The 19348-nt window shown below is 48.3% G+C and overlaps 1 protein-coding gene across 1 annotated transcript in view; it reads right to left on the reverse strand.

Annotated features, from left to right (window-relative positions):
• Positions 1–7664: 7664 nt before the first annotated feature.
• The window catches only part of LOC106809954 (unconventional myosin-VIIa-like), a 34403-nt gene continuing 22719 nt past the window's right edge, over positions 7665–19348 (reverse strand). Inside the window, exon 2 of the mRNA XM_014813197.1 lies at positions 7665–7882. Coding sequence (XP_014668683.1) covers positions 7665–7882 — 218 coding nt within the window. The remainder of the gene's footprint in view (positions 7883–19348) is intronic.

The raw sequence follows: 19348 nt of genomic DNA on the forward strand, positions 1-19348 counted from the left end.
CATATATATATATGTATATATATTCCGTATAAATACTCAAGACAGGTGTAAGCGATATTGGCTATTTCTTCGCGGTGGTTGACGCGTTGCGCAGAGTGTAATATTGAATACCAACCGAGCAAATTTCAACATAACGTGCTGACTATTTAACAAAGAGCTCTTAGATGGGCAGACCTTCATAATTACAACGCCGAGCAGCGTTTGCGTGGAATTACGCGCGACAGTCTAGATCTGATGAGACGATGCGAGTATTGGACACGCCGCCCGCACATCACGTACGCGCACGCACGCACGTACGCGCACGCACGCACGTACACGCACGCACGCACGCTCGCACGCAGCTGAATAACGTGCTACGTGTGAAGTCGAGATTTGTGTCAATATAATTTCTCGTGTTGTTTGCACAATAATCATGCACGCTCCAAGTAGCATGTCGACAGAATCACGTTAAACAACACAACGCCTTTTCGAAAGCACACTGAAACTTTATCGAACGCACATATTAACTCTCCGTCCCCTCATTTCTGCTCCTCCCTTAACGATCGTGTATAAATGTTCCGCCCGCGCGCACACACGCGTCGCCAAACGACATTTTCAACGGCAAACGAACGTGCGTAAAACGTCACCACAAGTACGGATGACGTAGCAGTCCGCATATCTTGGCAATATATAGGTATGATATAGGTAGTCTGAATACGCGGTGACGTCACGCAATCCGTTGGAGAGGTATCGTCAGCGTCGACTGCCGTTGCCGACGCTACGGCGACAGTGGCTGCGCGCGAAAGAGTTAGAGATGGCCGCGGTTCCGGCGAACACTCGTAACAGACAACTGCGTTCCGTGAATAAACGCCAAAAGAACGTCGAAGAAACGTCATCGATGTTATGACATTCCTTATCACATCAATAGCTAATAATACATTGTAATATTAGCTCTTGATCGCATGTTCTTTGTAAGGTATAGTACTGTACCAAGCTAATAGTCTTGATTGGTAGTCTTAGTGTTTCTAGTGCTAATTGTACTATGAAGTAACAAGTAGTCTTGGTTGGTAAATCGTTGTGTTCTTTGTGCTATGTGCGTATGCTTTATATGCCATAGAAATATAACGAATAAATATGTATATGCCACTGTATGCTATGTACTATATTATAATAACAAGTAATAGTGACTGGCAGTATTTGTGTTTTTGATTAAATATATGATTTATATGTTCGTGACATTTATTACATCGTCGTTATTTTTTAGTTTAGTACGATGACAGTTGATTCTGTGTACAGCACAAAACGTGAGTAACATTGGCTGAGTAACTAGTAGTATAACAGACGGTACGATGGTAGCTGGTATGGTAACATGGCAGTAAATAATATTAACTGAGTAACTAGCGGTATATGACAGACATGATCAGGACAGATTTAGAGGGCGTAGAGAATCAGGACAGGTTATTAATAAACGAGATACATGTTTACGCACACACAATTATAAATAAGTGCGCGGCATCAGTGTATCACGATGCGAATATATACGTAATATTGCCCTAATGTTTCCCAAGAGTGTGTTCATGTCTTAGAAGGCACGTCCATGTTTATATAAGGCAGTCACGTTGGTAAATTTTTCCGGATTAAATAACATGCGAACCACGTTCTTCTTGCTTTACGAGTTGTGCATGCATCGACGAAACAAGTTTCAAGTTATTGACTCGACAGAACGAGAATAAATAATATAAAGATTATAAAGAGCACAGCTATACTCGACGACAAATTCTCCCTCCATTATGTTCGCCGTGTAGTTATTTTTTTACCTCGCTTTCGTCTAGACTAGTCCCAGAAATCGCAACCTGCCGGGAAATCGTTTTCTAAACGACGCGCGGCGTCCGTCTAGCTTCCGTCCATAAAAGACGTGACAGATTACGAGCGTATAGGTGTACTAGCGGGATACCCGGCGTTATCCGAGGAAATCAGTGGCGTTACTCAGCTGGTGACCGCTTGGTTGAAAGAAAAATACCCCCAAAAATCTAACTATCTATCTATCCATGCATCCATCAATGCATCCATCCATCCATCCATCCATCCCATTCCATGCCATGGAATGCCATGGAATGCCATGGAATGGATTCCATGCCGTTATGCAAGGAGAGCGGAAAACATACGCATAACACGAGATGTAACATTGGAGATCAGTTTAATACGACAACGAGAAAGAAAAAAAAACACTTCACGGCAACAGACGTGAGCATTTGACACAAAAACAGAATATCCGACAATAACTTATTCCTTATATAGAGAAACTCGGGGTGGAGTGGGGGGGCAGATAAATTCACGTTGTTCTTTACAATTATGCAGTGTAGATTCTTAGCAAACGTCATACTTTTCACTGTACAGTATTCGATAGAAATCGTGACTCATTATTATATTTATATTTATCATATATATAACAATTATAATTTTCTACTACTATCGCCTACAGATCTACTTTTCACTACATCGACTGTATCTATGCGCCGCGGCCATCGCCGCATCTCCCACGCATGCGCACGCGGCACACTCGCAACATATTTACACAGATCAACACGAAGTATAAAAATCTTCAAAACAAATGAACGTTAAACAATTCAAAGACACGTAAAAAGGAAACGAAACACATCACTGTCGTTCTTGTCGTTATAACGCCCAGCCGGACCGCGGTCGCCTCCCCGTCTCCGCCCGTTTGCTTACGGGCAGGTACGCGTGTGCTGGCGCGTACGCTCAGGCGACCTAGCGACCGACACATACACACACACGCACATACAACATGGCAGCCATGGCCCGTGTGACAAACACACGGTCAGGCTGCGTATATACGCTATAGCGATATACACACTAATACAGACGTTTCTCTTTGGTAGAGAGATGGCTTACGCTAAGAAGTGTGTCAATATAATTTAGAATTTCATTTTCAAAGGATCCCTTGTATGCATGTGAGTTAATGTATATATATATATATAGTTATATATATATATAGATATATTAGACTAATAAAATAGTATAAGATATCATATTACAGTATACATATACACTTACACCTATACATATAAATACATAACATACATATATTATTTATATATATGTATATATATTCCGTATATAATACAAATAAAAGACAGGTTAAGCGATATTGCTATTTCTTCGCGGTAGATGCTCGTTGACGCGTTGCGCAGAGTGTAATGATTGAATCACCAACGGAGCAAACTTTCAACATAAACGCTGCTGGACTATTTAACGAAGAAGCTCTTAGATTGGCGCAGACGCTTCGTAATATACATACGGCGCGAGCACGCGTGTTGCGTGGAATTACGCGCTGACAGTCTAGATGCTGGCATGCAGACGCATTGCAGTATTGGACACGCGCCCGCACATCACGGTCGGCGCACAAGCAGCGCACGTACACGCACGCACGAAGCACCTCGCGCAGCTGAATAAACTGCTACGTGTGAAGTCGCAATTATTGTGTCAAGTATAATTCTCGTGTGTGTTTGCCAAATAATCGATGACACGCTCTAAGTAGCATGTCGACAGCAGTCACCGTATAAACACACACGCCTTTTCGAAAGACACACTGAAACTTTATCGAACGCACATAATTAAAACTCTCCGTCCCCTGCATTCTTTGCCTCCTCCGCCTTAACGATCGTGTATAAATGTTCCAGCCGCGCGCACACACGCGTCGCCCAAACGACATTTTCACGGCCGAAACGAACGTGACGGTAAAACGTCATCCAAAGTTACGGATTGACGTTATCGGCCAGCGGTCGACTGTCGTATTGCCGACGCTACGGGCGACAGTTGGGTTGCTGCAGCGAAGAGCCGTTAGAGATGGACCCGCGTCGTTATGGCCGAAACTCGTACAGACGACTCGCGTTCGTGAGATGAACGTCCAAAGAAGACGTCGAAGAACGTCATCGGAACATTTGTCGCGGTCAACATGTTTAAAGCGCGGGCGCAACCAAGATTGCGGGCCAATCCAAACGCTAATTTTCTCCAGTACTAGACTTAGCAAATCTCGTTCGTGTCATGCATAATCACACTACCTTATACAAAATAAAACTCGTTCCTGCCATTTTCACTGCGCGTTGCTGTATAAAAGGTAATTGAAAATAATCTCAATGTCGGTTAAAAGCTTCCGATGGTTTTGACAGATTCCCGCAAGCACGCGCAGCGGTTGCTGGCGGGATACAGCGGTACGGGTGCTAGCAAAGATAAAAAACATGTGACGGTCACCCTCACACGTTCGAGGCTAAATTGTTTGGCAAACAGTCGGCCGTTTGCGCCGAATGCCAGTTGTTCTCACCTCTTTCTTGTGGGTTTTAAGCAAAAATGTCGCAGTGAAATGGGAGCAACTAGAGTTTATTTTGCGATAAGTAGTGTTGATGTATGCCATGACACGAAGTATTGCTAGTCTAGTACTGGCGAGAACATTAGGCGTTGGGTGCGCATTGTGAGCCTTTAAATGATTATATGCTCTGTGTCAAAGTCTCAAATGGTTTACAAGATTGGATTAAAAGAATATCGTATACCGCACGCTATGGTGCCACGCCTGGCACCCATCACACAGGTTAAAAAGCTTGTTGTTTTTCTTTTTACATAGAAATAACACCATCTGAATTAGGAATAAAATATTGTTTTGGATGCAGGCTGTTTCGCCGCAGTAACGCGCTGATCGGTTATGTACTACTAAATTCAATTTAATCCATTGATGGGTTGTTATTATTAATCGATAAACCCCTTTCCCCATGCCGTTAGTAAAGATCTTATCCGCCTGCAGCGCAGACGAGGTAACTTATATATAATATATATATATATATATATATATATTATAATATACATATATATATATATAAATATATATATATATATATAATACATAAGATATATATATTTTATATATATTATAGGTACAATTTATATACATATATAATATCTCATAAATATATCACTATATGATATATAGAGGCCTTAGTATATATAGTATATATAATATACTATATGCGGGCGCTCTAGCTCCCTAATTTATTTGAACCGGAAGGGATTAGAGTGACAGCTCGATGCAACGCTATACGCCCGTCCTGTGTGTAATAAACAGAAACGCGAGCTGCAACCCAGCAACGCCTCTCTCTCTCTCTCTCTCTCTCTCTCTCTCATCTTACTCTCTCTGATCTCTCTCTCTTCTCCCCACTCGGCATATATGGGCAGCAGACGGCGGTTACTACAGTGCAACTGCGCCAGACGGCCCACAAGCGTTTCGAAAACTGCTCGCGCGCCCCCCTGGGGGTGGTACAGACGACCTTGAGTCAGCAGCACCGGATCTACGCGAGCCATATAGGATAATAAACACATATAAAAAAAATATATAATATATATATATATAGTATATATATATATATATATATATATATAAATGGTTATAATTTATTGTTATTGTTTGTCGATATGTGGTGATTGTGTAACTGCGCGCGCGCGGGGCATCTCTGCGCGTACCTCATTCACACCGCCCTCCTGCCTCCTCCTCATTCTTCTTCTTCCTCTTCTTTTGTCCTCAAACAATCGTGAGATTTGTTTCTTAACGCGGGCGCGCCGCTGCTACGACCGCGAACCGTCCCCCGCTATAATAAAACGTCGTGAGCTTGCCTTCATGGCTGCTGCCAATCCGCCATGTCGTTGTTCAATCCGGCGGGCACTTGCACACGCCCACCGGTGCAACCTGAGGTGCACCCCTGCATACAGCGCGGTTCGTGTGGTGGTTGCCTCTCTCTAGCCTGTACTGCTAGCATCTATGACAAATACGACATACGCATATCCGCTCTCCCATGACACTATTTGTAATAGGAAGATTCTTCCTATGACAAATATTGTTGTACGTCTTGTGCGCATCATAGGAGTTTAGGAGCGCTATTATGAACGCAAGCAGTGAATTTCAACTGTAAAGCGGGACAAAGTTGACTCGCCAATATTTGTCATAGGAAGTATCTTTCTATGACAAATAGTGTCATAGGAGAGCGTATATATGCGTATATCGTATTTGTCATAGATGCAAGCAGAACAGGCTGCGCGGACGCGCCTACGACGCAGGCCCCCCTCCTACGCTCGCCTCTCTTGCGCAAGCACGGGGAGGAAGGTAACGGGGGAGGTTGCTCTCTCGCATCACGACCAACGACGATCACATTGATTTCGTGCATTGTCGCGGTTTTAACAAGACAGACGGACAGAGCTCTCAACCTTTTTTTGTCACTCGTGTCCCCCCCCTACCCCCGCCTGATTCTAAATCCCCCCACCCCCGCGACCCCGGCCACCGATTCAACGCGAACACGGATTTCAGTCAATTCTGTAGCGTCTCTATTTCGACGACCTATACAGGTTTACTATGATAGCTGCTTGGAATCTGCGGACAGACAGAGCGTCATCTGTCGTGTGGTTTGCACCGCCCCATCACATAAACTACGGTCGTGCATCCGTTCCTATGTTTATATATATATATATATGCTGCGTTCACACGAGGATTTTATATATATATACATATATATTTATTTACTTATATATATATATATATATATATATATATAATTATATAAATAGATAAATAGATAGTATCCACTCGAATGGTCGACTGTTTAAACCGCTAGTCACGCATGCCCCCATACAGGCTAGATGCTGTTGCGGCTTTTTCATGGCTTCCACACAAGCACTGTGTCGACATTTTCATTGCTGTCTCGCTGCTAAGAACCCGCTACCGATGCCATGCATTGCCACACGTCCGCTTTTTTTACTACACGGTGTGCGCCGCGTAATGATATTTACTAGCAGGTAGCGCGCATAGCCCACAGGTGCACAACATTCCACCCTACTCGGTAGCGAGGGTCTGCAAATGCTGGCAGCGCCACCTCCTGTCCCGACATCCGCAGGCCCCCATGAAAGAGCGTCCGCTTCTCGCTTGCCGGCGGGCCGTGACGCAACAGCAGCAGCAACCGGCAGCATCAACAACAGCAGGCAGCACGCGTCAGCATCCAACAACAGCAGCAACAGCGACGACGCCACTACACTACTGCATGGCCATCGTCGTGTAGGACCACGAGAAGCTATCCCCGCTTAGGGGGGGGGCAACCATCAACAACAAACACAGAAGAAGGGGCAACGCAGCGACCAGCTACACATCGGCACATCGTCGGTGAAGGCCACACTACAACAACAGCAGCATCAACACAACAACAAGCCCAGCAGCGACACTACGCATCGCTCGTCCGTGTGGGCCAAGAGAAAGCTAGTCACCGCTCAGCAACATCACAACAACCAAGGCAGCAGCAGCGACACTACTGCATCGGCCATCGTCGTGGCGGCAGGAGAAGCTAGGTCCGCTCAGCGAACATCACACAACAACAGCAGCACAGCGACACACTATGGATCGCCATCGTCTGTACGCCACGGTACAACAACAGGCAGCATCAAACAACAACAACAGCAGCAGCAGCGACACTACTGCGACTCGCCACGTCGTGAGGGCGCACGAAAGCTCCCGCCAGCTAACAACATCCACAACAACAACAGCAGCGCGCAGCGACACCTCACTGCATCGCGGCCATCGTCGTGTACGGGCCACGAGAAGGCAGGTCCCGCTCACAACATGTCGGGCGAATAGCGTCTCAATGGGCGTCTTGCGCCCCCAAAGCCGCACGAAGAACACGTTTCGATGACCGGACGAACTTGACGGTGCGCAGCGACGGCAGCCGCAGCAGGCAGCCGACCGAACGCGTACGGCTGTTAGGGTACTTCGCGTGCGACAGGACTCCCGAGCGCCGACTGCCGACCTTCATCTGGAACGTCTCGATGTCGAGACGGTCCCGACAGGTCCGCAGGCAATCTGACAAGCGAAGCAAACAGCGGTGTAAACAACGCGTCAACAATGGCGTAAACAACGGCGGCAAACACAGCGCGTAACAAATTAAAACAACGGATGTCATTGGGGCAAACATCTGAATAAACAATGTAGTAAATAGCGGGGTAAACATCAGAGTAAATAATGTAGTAAATAACGGGGTAAACAACCGGGTAAACAACGGGTAAACATCGGAGTAAAGCATCAGAAGTAAACAATGTATGAAACATGGGTAAACATATTGGTAAATACCCACGCACACGTACGCACGCACGCACGCGCACACACACACGCATATATATATATATATATTATATATAGTAATATATATATGATATATAATAATATATATACATATCATACTAATATAGCAAAATTAAGGGTTGAGACAGCCTGCAAAAATTACACGCGCTGCCATCATGCCAGCTCGCGGCTATGCAGCGAGCAGGCGTGTCGTGCGGCGGCGTGCGTGCGTTCGTGCGTCGCGTGCGTCGCGAGAAGACCTATCGGCAGGCCAACTTTATTCACTGACTAGCACTCGCTGATGGCATGCAGCGTATAAGACAGCGGCCTCTGGCACGCGTGGCTGACACCCACAACATATGAGCTTCTAACCAACGACCGACATGCGAAAACGTGTTAGCCTGCTTTGCTGCCGAGCGTCCACACTACTCTCAAACGAATTGCACTGTCTCAAAACGCTCTGAATTCGGTTGCATTCGTCGCGGGAACCAAATCGCGCGTATATACCGCCCTTGAATGGAAGCGCGCGGCACAACGCCAGTAGAAAGACACGAGGGCTCCGACATTAAATGCGCCGACGGTTTTATTAGCGGGTGTAACGCATAACCGGTGGTTTGTATGGGCGCTTTTAACCGCAGCCTCACTGCTAGAATATCGAGGACTTAGCATAAGGTATCGGACGCGTACGTGAAGATGCCACAGCTGCAGCCTTTGTTTCGATTTTCCTCGGCCTCTCTCCTTGCGCGGTCTTCTCTTCTTTTTCTCTGCGATATATTTCCGCTATCGTGTTCTCATCCCACCCTGCGAACCTCTTTATTGGCTGTTCATTCATAATCCCCTCTCCTCTCTCCCTCACATCTCTCTCTCTCTCTCCTTCTCTTCCCTCTCTCCTCTCTCTCTCTCTCTCCTCTCTCCTCTCTCTCTCTCTCTCCCCTCTCTCTTCTCAGTCTCCTCTGCTCTCGCTCTCTCTTCTCTCTCTCTCTCTCCCTCTCCCCTCCCCTCTCCCCATCCTCCCAGCTCCTCTTCTTTCATCGCATGTAACACATCTTTTATTCGCCTATTTACCTGGGCCTCTTCCAATCTCGTTCTTTCCCATCCCTCCACCTCTCTCCCCTCGTCTTCCCTATTTGCCCTCCAGGAAAAAATCGAAAACGAAGAAGAAGCGCGAGAGAAACGTCTCGCGGGTGGTTTGGTGAGAAGAGAGAGAGGAGGAGCGAGAGACGAAGGAGAGAGGAGGAGAGGAGGAGGAGGATGAGGAATAGAGGACAAAGAACAGGAAGGACCAAAAAGAGGAAGAGAAACCATAGAAGGAAAGATTGGTGGATAGAAGAGTGAATGGAGATGAAGAAAGGAGGGAACCAGAGAAGGTGGTAGAGAGAATAGAGGATGATGAAAAGAAGACAGAAAAGAAAAAAAGCCGAAAAAAAAGAGGAGGAAGAAAAAAAACATGAGAGCAACAAGTAGCAACAGAACGCGCAACCTCCTAAAGAATCATAAGTACCAACCCCTCATTCGTCGGCGCCTGCAACGTTATACGGAATAGATTTGTGCCATTAACGGTTATGTCGCCCGCCCTGAAAGCTGACGATAAAAGAATCAGGCCGAACCCCGACGGAACATAAAAACTCACGCACGCCAATCAAGCTGGCGGCTGCCACGTCACCGTGTGTAAGCGTCAACATGTAGTGTGTCTAGCGGCGCGAGACAAGCTCGTCGATGAGTAAGAAAGAAGAGAGCGGGATAGAGGTGGAGGAGACAAATGAAATTGAATGCCAGAGGAGAGGTGGCGAGAGAGAAGAGAGAGAGAAAGAGAGAAGAGAGAGAGAGAGAAGAGCTAATTAGAGAACGATAATAGAGAGAAAAAAAAAGAGCCAATAGAGAGAGAGAGAGAGCGCGCGAAAGAGAGAGAAAAGGAAGAGACCGCGTGCATAGCCAGGAAGAAGAGGACAAAAAGAAAGAATGAGAGAGGAGAGAGAGAAATAAAGGATGAGGAAAGCAAAAGAAAGAAGGAAAGAAAGGAGGAGAAGACAGAGGAGGAGAAAAGAAAGAAAAGATGAAATTAAGACGTGGCGGGGCTTGAATGGGTACTGGTGATCCTATGCCTCAGTATCCCCGTGGCTCCACCTGTAGTACCAATTCGATCGCGCCGCTCCCTCTGTTCCTTCCTCCACCCTCCTTTCTCTCCCCTCTCCATCTCCCTCTCCCCTTCTCTCTTACACCCTCTCTCCGTCTATCTCTCCCTTTTCTCCCTCCCTCTCTCCCCCTCTCTCCCTCTGTCTCCCCTCTCTCCCTCCCCCTTCTCTCTCCTTCTCTCTCGCTACAATGACTCCGTCCCTCGCCCGTACGTGACGGGGAGACGACGACGACGACGACGATTCACGTCGCGTCGCGGCCGCGTGACGTCACCGGCGTGCGCGGCTTCGCACTTCATCCCGGAGGGCTGCAGATATATGAGCTCGAATTTGAAAACAGGATTAACCTCGTGCCTAATTAGCATAACAATGGAGGGCTTCGCGTTTCACATAATCTCATCGGACACGTGCACGATAGCACGGCGCATGCGCGCAGACGTCAGCTGCCGAGATCCCGGTCACCCCCTCCTCCCCCACGCACGGGGGGAGGGGGAGGGAGGGGCCGGGTGGATGTTGAATGGAGGGCGAGGAGGATGCGGAGATGCTGCGGAGACGGTAGTGGAGGATGGATAACGGGATGGCGCGGTGAAGGTAGTGGAGGATAGATGAGGGGAAGATGCAGAGAAAGTAGTGTAGGATATATGGGGGGATGATGCTGAAAAGGTAGTGAAAGAGAATTTTGAGAAGGGAAGCAGAAGATGCGGGGGCGGTATGGAGAAGGAAGACGATTATACTGAGAAGGTACTAGAGGATGTTGAAAAGGAATTAGGATATGCGAGGATGCTTAGGAGATGGTAGCAGAGGATGCTAAAAAAGGGAGACGAGGATGCGGGGAGGCTGCGGAGAACGTTGCATAGAAAGCGGAAAAGAAAGACAAGTATATTGACAAGGAGAAGAGGGACGATGGAAAAATCTGGAGAAGGTAGCTTGGGACGCGGAGAAAGTATTAGGGCATTTAGAAAGGATGCCGAGAAGGTAGCAAGGGATGCCTATATAAGCTAACGGAAGATGCTGAGCGGATGCTGGAAAGGTAGCAGAAGATGCGGATAAATATGTTGAGATGATGCTGTCCGATAAACAGATAAATACGCACAAGTCAGATAGACAATGAGCAGATGGGAGAATTCCTTCTCGGTAAGGATTTCGCAGAGAGCACGTACGCACGCACGAACGCACGCATGTATATGCACGCACGAGGATAATCGCGCACGCATGTACTGTGTGTGTTGTGTGTGTGTGGTGTGCGCGTGCGTGTCTGTTGGAGAAGACACTATAAGCTAACTGAAGCTTTGCCCCTCCCCGTATTATAATATTGGGTTAGGTTCGCAGGCGCGTTGAATGACAAGGCGCCACTGGCCTCATTAATCGGATCAATGCTGCTTGTAACCGGTAATCTCATGGTCGGATGTCGCTCGCTCACAAGCTCGTATGCACTGGCCTTCACTCGCCATCGAACTTTGCACATCACCAAAATGTACATTATTGAATAACCGTGGTGGCCTTCCAGCTCTTCAGCGTGGACAGCGTTCGCCAATAAGGACACAGCTGTCTCTTCTCGCGGCTTGAAGTATTACGATAGCTCTTGGGCTGTTGCGCCATAGTTAAATCACTGCATCAGCTGCATCGGGGGATATATTATCGATTGGCTAGGTCTAATAGAGTGGAGTTGCTTTATAATCCCTCTTCCGTCATATAAACTTCCACTGAGTTCATTTGCCGAAACGCGTGAAATACGATGGATGCTTCACTTCATGAAACGATAGCTTCTCTCTTCTGTGGGTTGCGCTGACTTTTCGCTAGACATAAGAATTATTTAATATAAGAAAAAACGTGTTAAAAAGAGAAACGTACTAAATTTATGCCCCCTCAACTCGGGCACATCCAAGTCTTTTGCTTCCAACGCATTGTTGCTGGATCACTTATCTATGCTCGCGGCTACGACACAATCGAGACACTCCTCTCGTCGTTACATACAATTGAAAATTGTCGTTAGTGGGAAGAAGGGAGGGGGTTTGGAGCACAGCTCTTTCCTACGATGCCCTCGGCAAAAAAAGAGGGGAAAGAAGGAACGCAATATCGTATGACGGCACTATCAACATTAAAGAAGGTTCTGCGCACTTCACACAGGGCCGGGGCCAGAAGATAGACACACACAACACACACTACACGGTGGCACACAGCCGCGTCTTTGAGTGTGCACAGCACACACACACAGCACACGCACAGCACACACACACAAGCACCCACACCAGCAGATCAACCTGACTCCACACACACAACACACACACACACCACAGGCCGACACACCAAAGATCATTGGTGATGTCCCGCCATTGTGGGGGGGGGGGACCATTTGATATGATGTCCCGCCCTGCTTGAAAGTTCGTGGTGGGGGGCGACTGATGTCCCCCCTGCCCCCAGCCTGGATTTGCGACCCAGCGGTAATGGGTGGGTGGCTCACGGGAGTAGTGGTTGAGTGCGCTATGTTATCGCTGTTGTGGTAGATATTGTGTGTAGATGATAGTAGATGTGTTTGATAGATGAGTGTCGCTCGTGTGGTCCCTTCATAGTTGTATGTTTTTATGTATGTACTGTCAGTGGCTGGACTCGTATGTATGGTTAGATGGAGGGGTAGGGTGCTTCCGTTCAGCTTTCCCATTTGAGCAGCTACAAATAGCAAGCAAGACGGGTCTTCACAGGCACCAAGTTGACGAGTAGCTTGACTCGACATATGCGGGACGGTGTTCTTAATAGCCTCAGATTACTTCGCGGCTTCTCGAAGGATGCGGTACAAGAAGACGCCAACGCAGAGACTGTAAGGCACACGAACTACACAATATGGGTCTGTGCTGCCCGTCTCGGCGTCGCGGTACGGCGGGGGTAGAACGATAGCCGGCTGTGTTGTGGAGAATACACTCCGACACGACGCACACACGACGACAGGCACATTCACCATAAAAAGGTAAAGGATTTGGCCTTGACAAAATAGGAGGGCCGCTATACGTCTTTGGCGGCTTGCTAATTATTGTCGCCGTCTGTGACGTTGTGCTCGCTAACACAATACTTTCGAGCCGGCGTGTCAATGAGCACAACTATTTACTTGATCAATCCATAACACTACACAATTCTAACTTGAGTCGCATAATCCACATCACCAGACGCAGTAATAGATAGCAATAAAACATTTGTGTGCGGCCAGCGCGTACACAACACACACTCAGCGCAGTCAGCACGACACAAGACTGTGTACGCCTAGTAGTTAGCCGCGTGAGAGCGCTAGTTGGTTATGCCGGGCACATTCATGTGGCGCTCAGAGCGCGGGTAATGGACGCAGGATTATGGTTATATATTGTTGTCGTGCGGCTCGCTGTTAGGGGTAGTGTGCTCGGTTTGCGGAGTGGTGTGGGGATTATAGAGCGGTGGATGGCGTGATGCTGATGATGGGTACCGGGTGTGTGCGTCGTGTGGGTATGAAGGTGTGGGTTGAATGGTCGGGGTCGTCGTGTGAGTGTGTAGTGTTGCGCTCGCTGTGAGGTGGGCTGTGTGTCGCTCAGTTATGTGCGGGTGCTGATTTTCACTCTGATGCTGATAAACTACATTCATCGACATTGTTAGACCACCAGCGACACTGGGTCACGACTCACGTATGTATGGTATGTGTTACACACATGAACACGGACTCGCTCAGTTTTGATCGCAAATAGCGCAAATTTAGAGTAAGAGTGCGATATGATATACAAAGGGACGGCGTTCTACCCTTTACTGCGGACCTGGAATAAATGGTAAGATTTGGCTGAAAAAACCGTAAGAGAATTGCCACGGAATGTTGTCGTGAGTTTGATCTCAGGATAGAGTTGTGGAAAAAGTCGAAGCACTGTGTCGCTATGCTCACACACGTTGCCACCCAGTTTCAGACTTGTGCCGCGCATATTCCAACAAGCTGCTTAGCGGGCGACGGTTGAACAGGGGCGGGCTAGTCCACCGTGCAACAGGACCCAAACCACAGCACGCGCGACTTGGCTTCAACACAACCGCCAGACAGCACACAGCAAGCACGACGCATTGCGCGTACAAGTGCACTGTAACTCATTGACGAGAGCGTGTCGCGGCAAGACGGTGGTACGAACAGTGCGAAGCAGCGTAATATGGTACGTGGTAGACGCCAGCCATAGGGTGGTTAACAGAGTGGCAGCGACCCTACCAGCCCAATGAGATCTATCTCTATTCTCACTTTGGTTAGCTCTCGCTAACTATCCACACACCCCAGTACAGTAGCATACAAAAATACATTTGCTGTGTGTGTGTCGCATCGCTATCGCATGCCACGATCGCACGCGATCGCGATGCGTGCGTGCGTAGTGTGTGTGTGCACTGTGCTCGCTACGCTCGCTAGTGTGCGACACTCACGACATGATGCAATGGTGTGTGTCGCTCGCTACGTGTGCTAGACTCACGTGTCAATGTGTGTGTGTGCGCTGATGTGTGTCGTGTGTGTGTGTTATTTGCACTGTGTACTTAGCAGACAATGGTTAATGTGTTCGTGTAATGCATGATTGTAAGCATGTATTTGTATTGACCATGCTTGCAAGCCATAAAAAACAAACGATGTGGCAAACAACTATAAACTCTGCCATATAACACCTTACAGCATAAGAAGTACCTGTATACAAATGCATCACAGTCAAAAGCCCGCGCTGAGCACGAAAACTTAGCAACACACACACACAGCACCAGCACACAACACACGGCAAGAACAGCAGTCAGTCGCAGGACACTGACATGATCACAAACTGGTGCGGCTTATCACAAACAAACAACCAATCACACGGTTACACACGCGGCAGCGTGGCGCCACACACATTATAAGGGCTTTATAGTATACTTATATATTATATATAGTATAGTAGTATAGTATATATATATTATTGTTCGGATTCGCATTGGCGGTCGTATATGCGTGTGAATACAGTCGTCTTATTAAGTAGCGGAAGTGTCGTGTGGCAGCCTCTGCAAGCTAGTGATATAATCGATAGATGCTGGCACATAAGAGTCTCTAATAATCGTACCATGCACGGTCGTTCAGTGTCCCAGCTGGCGTTAGGGGCAGGTCCTGGCGCAGAGTGTGTGGGTTGGGGGGGAGAAGGCGGAACTATTCACATTGGCTGCATGGCACGGGGCTGTACTAACACACGCCACGTGCGCAACCCGGGAACAACCTGCATGGCCCGGTACATCCTCGCAATGTCCTATAAGAGGTGCTAGGGGCGCGCCAGTAAGCGACACACGCGGCGCAGCCGGGCGCACCGGTACTGGCGGCAAAGCCCTAATGGGGTGGGGGTGGCAGGGAGGCGGAGGCGCCCCCGGACGCTCTTGGATTTTTAGGAATTTTAGAAGTTCAATGATGGCGCCGTTTTTGGAGAAGAATTAAACAGAAATTGGTATTATGTAAGTGCAATTTTGTTTGAATTCTAGGGTATTAATTATTTGATATGGTAAGCGCTAGCATAGCAGACACTATGCACGGCTCAAAGTGGGGTCATTCACACAAGCGTCAGTTTGCCGCCTACATGGCAGTTCCAACATGCTGATCTCAAGCGATTAACGCTCGGGGCAAACTAACGGCTGTGTAGTTTGATTCAGGATATTTTTACTGAAACGTTCTAAACCATGTGGTAAAAACATTTAACATTTTGAAATGGTGAACGAGTGACTACGGGCGCCGACGGCAGAAGGTAGGAACTACAACTCTGAACAAACCACTAGGATATGGAAAAACGTAACACGCAAAGTAAGAACACAAAACCGCAACACACGGATTAGCATCAATGGCGACGCGTAGTAAGGTCGGGATTTCGCGAATCCAGGCAGGGCACGGCAATCGAACTGAGGGCGACTCTCTAGAGCGCGACGCACGCACGTCAACGCCGAACGGCACGCATTACACGTAAGTCCGTTTACAAGACTCGGCTTTAATAATTGTACCTATTCGCTGCTTGGTCTTTTCTATGAGCTTGACGTTGGCTTATCTCCCGCTGTAATGGTCTCATTAGTGTGTGTGTGTGTTGTGTGTGTTGTCGATGGTGCGTGCTTGTGTGTGTGTGTGTGGTGTGGTCTGTGTATGTGTGTGTGTGTGTGTGTGTGTTGTGTGTGTGTGTGTATGTGTGTGCTGTGTTCGTGTGGTGTGTGTGTGTGTGTGCGCGGTGTGTGATGTGTGTGTGGTGTGCCGCGTGGTGTGCCTGTGGTGTGTGTGTGTGTGTGTGTGTGTGTGTTGCAGTGTGTGTGTAGTGTGTGTGTAGTGCTGTGTGTGTGTGTGTGTGTGCGTGGTGTGCGCGTGGTGCGTGTGTGCCGGTGGCCAGGCGGACCGTATGCCGTGTGTGAGCGTGTATGCATAATTGCGTAACAGCGTGGCGTGTGTGTGCGTGCCAGCGTTTGCCCCGTGCGTGAACATGTATAATGACCCATGCAGGCATGGCGCGTGCGGTGCGTGTGTGCGTGTGCGTGCGGTGCTGTCCCCTTACGCACTGCTTGTATATGTTTAACGGCACCAGTCGTGCTTCCCACCGTCTCACTCCGGATGTGTCCGGTCCTCCCAGCCACGGCTAGGCAGCGTGTGGCGTGCCTCATGACGCCAATGGGTAACCACGCGAGAAAGACAAGACACAGCAATACAGCGACAGGCAGCTAGGGTTGCTGACGCGCAGCCAGCTTGGGAGCGGGTGATCGCGCGCGTCTGTGCGCTCGGCGGTAGACACAGCGACCACTCTCCGCATCGCTGCTATTGCCGCGTGCCGCATGTAATTTCTAATTGCCTACGCGTGCTCGCCTGCTTCTATGGTACGGCGTAGCATTTCGCCGTACGCATCGGCGCGTTCAGGCACACCAGCGTCGACTCCGCGCATTTCGCCTTGGAATTTTTCTCGAGTGTTCCTGCTTCGTCATTCCGCTTCTGCGTTCATGATCATCGGCTCTTCTCATACCTTTCTCTGGCTCATGTTTTACATCCTGATCTTTGTCTTGCTTCGGTTTTAGTTTGTCGTTGTCAGAAGCTCCTCGGTCATGCTCGTGCGTGGCTTTATTCGTCACCTCATCTATCCTATTCTTAACCCATGACATCATCACCATCCTACTTCTCCACTGCGCCCTTCCCTGCATTCACGATCATTATTCCGGCTCCGCTACTCGTCTTCCTCGTTCCTCCTTCTCCTGCCTCCTCTTTCTCCCTCTTCCTCGCTTCTCCTCGCTGCCTGCCTCCACTCCTCCTCTTCCTCGTTTGCTTCTCTTCCTCACTCCTTTCTCTTCTAGCTGCGTCCTCCTCCTCTTTACCTCGCTCCTACCTCGCTTCTATTTCCTCACTCCTCCTCCTCCCGCCTCCTCCTCCTCCCCGTCGTCCTCCTCTTCCTCCTGCCTCCTCCTCGCTCTCCTCCTCGCTCTTCCTTACCTTCTTCTTCTCTCCCTTCCTGCCTCGTCCGCCTCCTTCCCTCCAGTCCTGCTTCATTCTGCGAATCCTTCTCATCCTTCTCGGTCTAATCCCACTGCCGGCAATCCTCATCCTCCTTCCGTCCAACCATCGACCCTCCGCCTCGATCTCTTAGTCGTCGTCCCGCATCGTCATTATCCGATTATTTTCTTTCGGCATGCAATTCTTCATTATCGCTTATCCTCTCTCAATCCTCACATCCTCATTCTCACAGCCGCATTCTCATCTTCCGATGCCTTGCAAGTCCGGTCATCCTGCAAGCCGTCAATGTTTGTATTCCGCAATCCGCGCGGCGCATCGCTGCATCCCTCCATGCTCATGCCTCATCCTCACAATCTTTATTTCGCGACATCCTTCATCCCGTCTGCGTTGGGCCGCGTGCGACGGCCCGGGTCGCCATCCCGACCTCGGGCGACGCCCGGCCCCGTACCCCGCGGGCAGGGCCGCCCTCCCGCCACGTAACGTGATGTATAATTTTAATGGCTGTACGTGCTCTATTGATGAATAGACCTTATTCTAAATTCTTAAGCCTTTTTTAACTTTTTGAAATTTTTGACCTCCCAGACGGTGCTGACTTCTGGAAATATATTTAGTTTTCGCTCTAGGATAGCGGAGCTTCTCTCGTTATGAGCAGCACACACAAATTCGGACCGACAGACTTTATCTATACTAGCAGACTAATACCCGTACAACCGACGCAATCGTGGGCCTTACAAATTATAAACTTCATGTAGTGACCACGAGTTGCAGTTAAATAGTTTCATGCAAGCTGAAAAGACAACGAAAACAAACACGAAGATTCTGGGCAGAAAGCAAGAGCCGCAATTCGTATAAGTGCGGCCAGGGGCAAAAAGTGGGCTCAGCTGGTGACCATTGTCTGAAAGGAAACTACGCCGCAAAGATCTATGACTATCTATCATATCCTATCTCTGCTATGTATCTAGCCATCTATCCATCCCAGCGTCTTATCCCTCCATCCATAAGCCTTCGCCCATCATCGCATGTCATCCATGCCATGGCGCATGTCATGCCATCCCATCCCATCTCATCTGATCGCGGCATGCCAACGCCCATGTTGCCGCATCGGGCATGCCATCACCATCCCATCCCATCCATTCCTATGCCATCTCATGGGGATGCCGATGCCGACTCCGATCGCAGTCGACGCCCCATCCGGCATCCGGCATCCAATCCAATCCCAAAGCAGTAAAAAATGAATATAAATATATAAAGAAGCATGAAAATAATAATATATAATAATAGTAACAAAATAGTATTTGGTTTTTCATTTTTAAACTTCTGTTTTATAATGAATGTAGTAAAATTTATTTTTGAGCATGGTTTTGACAATTAAACGGCTGAAGGTGGCAGAAGGGGTAGATACTAAAGAGTAAAAAAAGTCAAAGAGAGAATTTTTGTTCGCCAGCCTGAGATTCGAGACCGGCGGAATCTGGGGTTATGAAAACGACCTATGTGACGCGACTACGCTTAACGAGCGGCGGGGAATGACACGCGCGCATTAATTGCCCAGTAGGCCCTATGTGATGTATTGAATTTCTAACATTTACATTTTTTTTTTACTTTTTAACTTTTTTTAAC

This window comes from Priapulus caudatus, unplaced genomic scaffold, assembly GCF_000485595.1.
Source record: "Priapulus caudatus unplaced genomic scaffold, Priapulus_caudatus-5.0.1 Scaffold399, whole genome shotgun sequence".
NCBI lineage: Eukaryota > Metazoa > Priapulida > Priapulimorpha > Priapulimorphida > Priapulidae > Priapulus > Priapulus caudatus.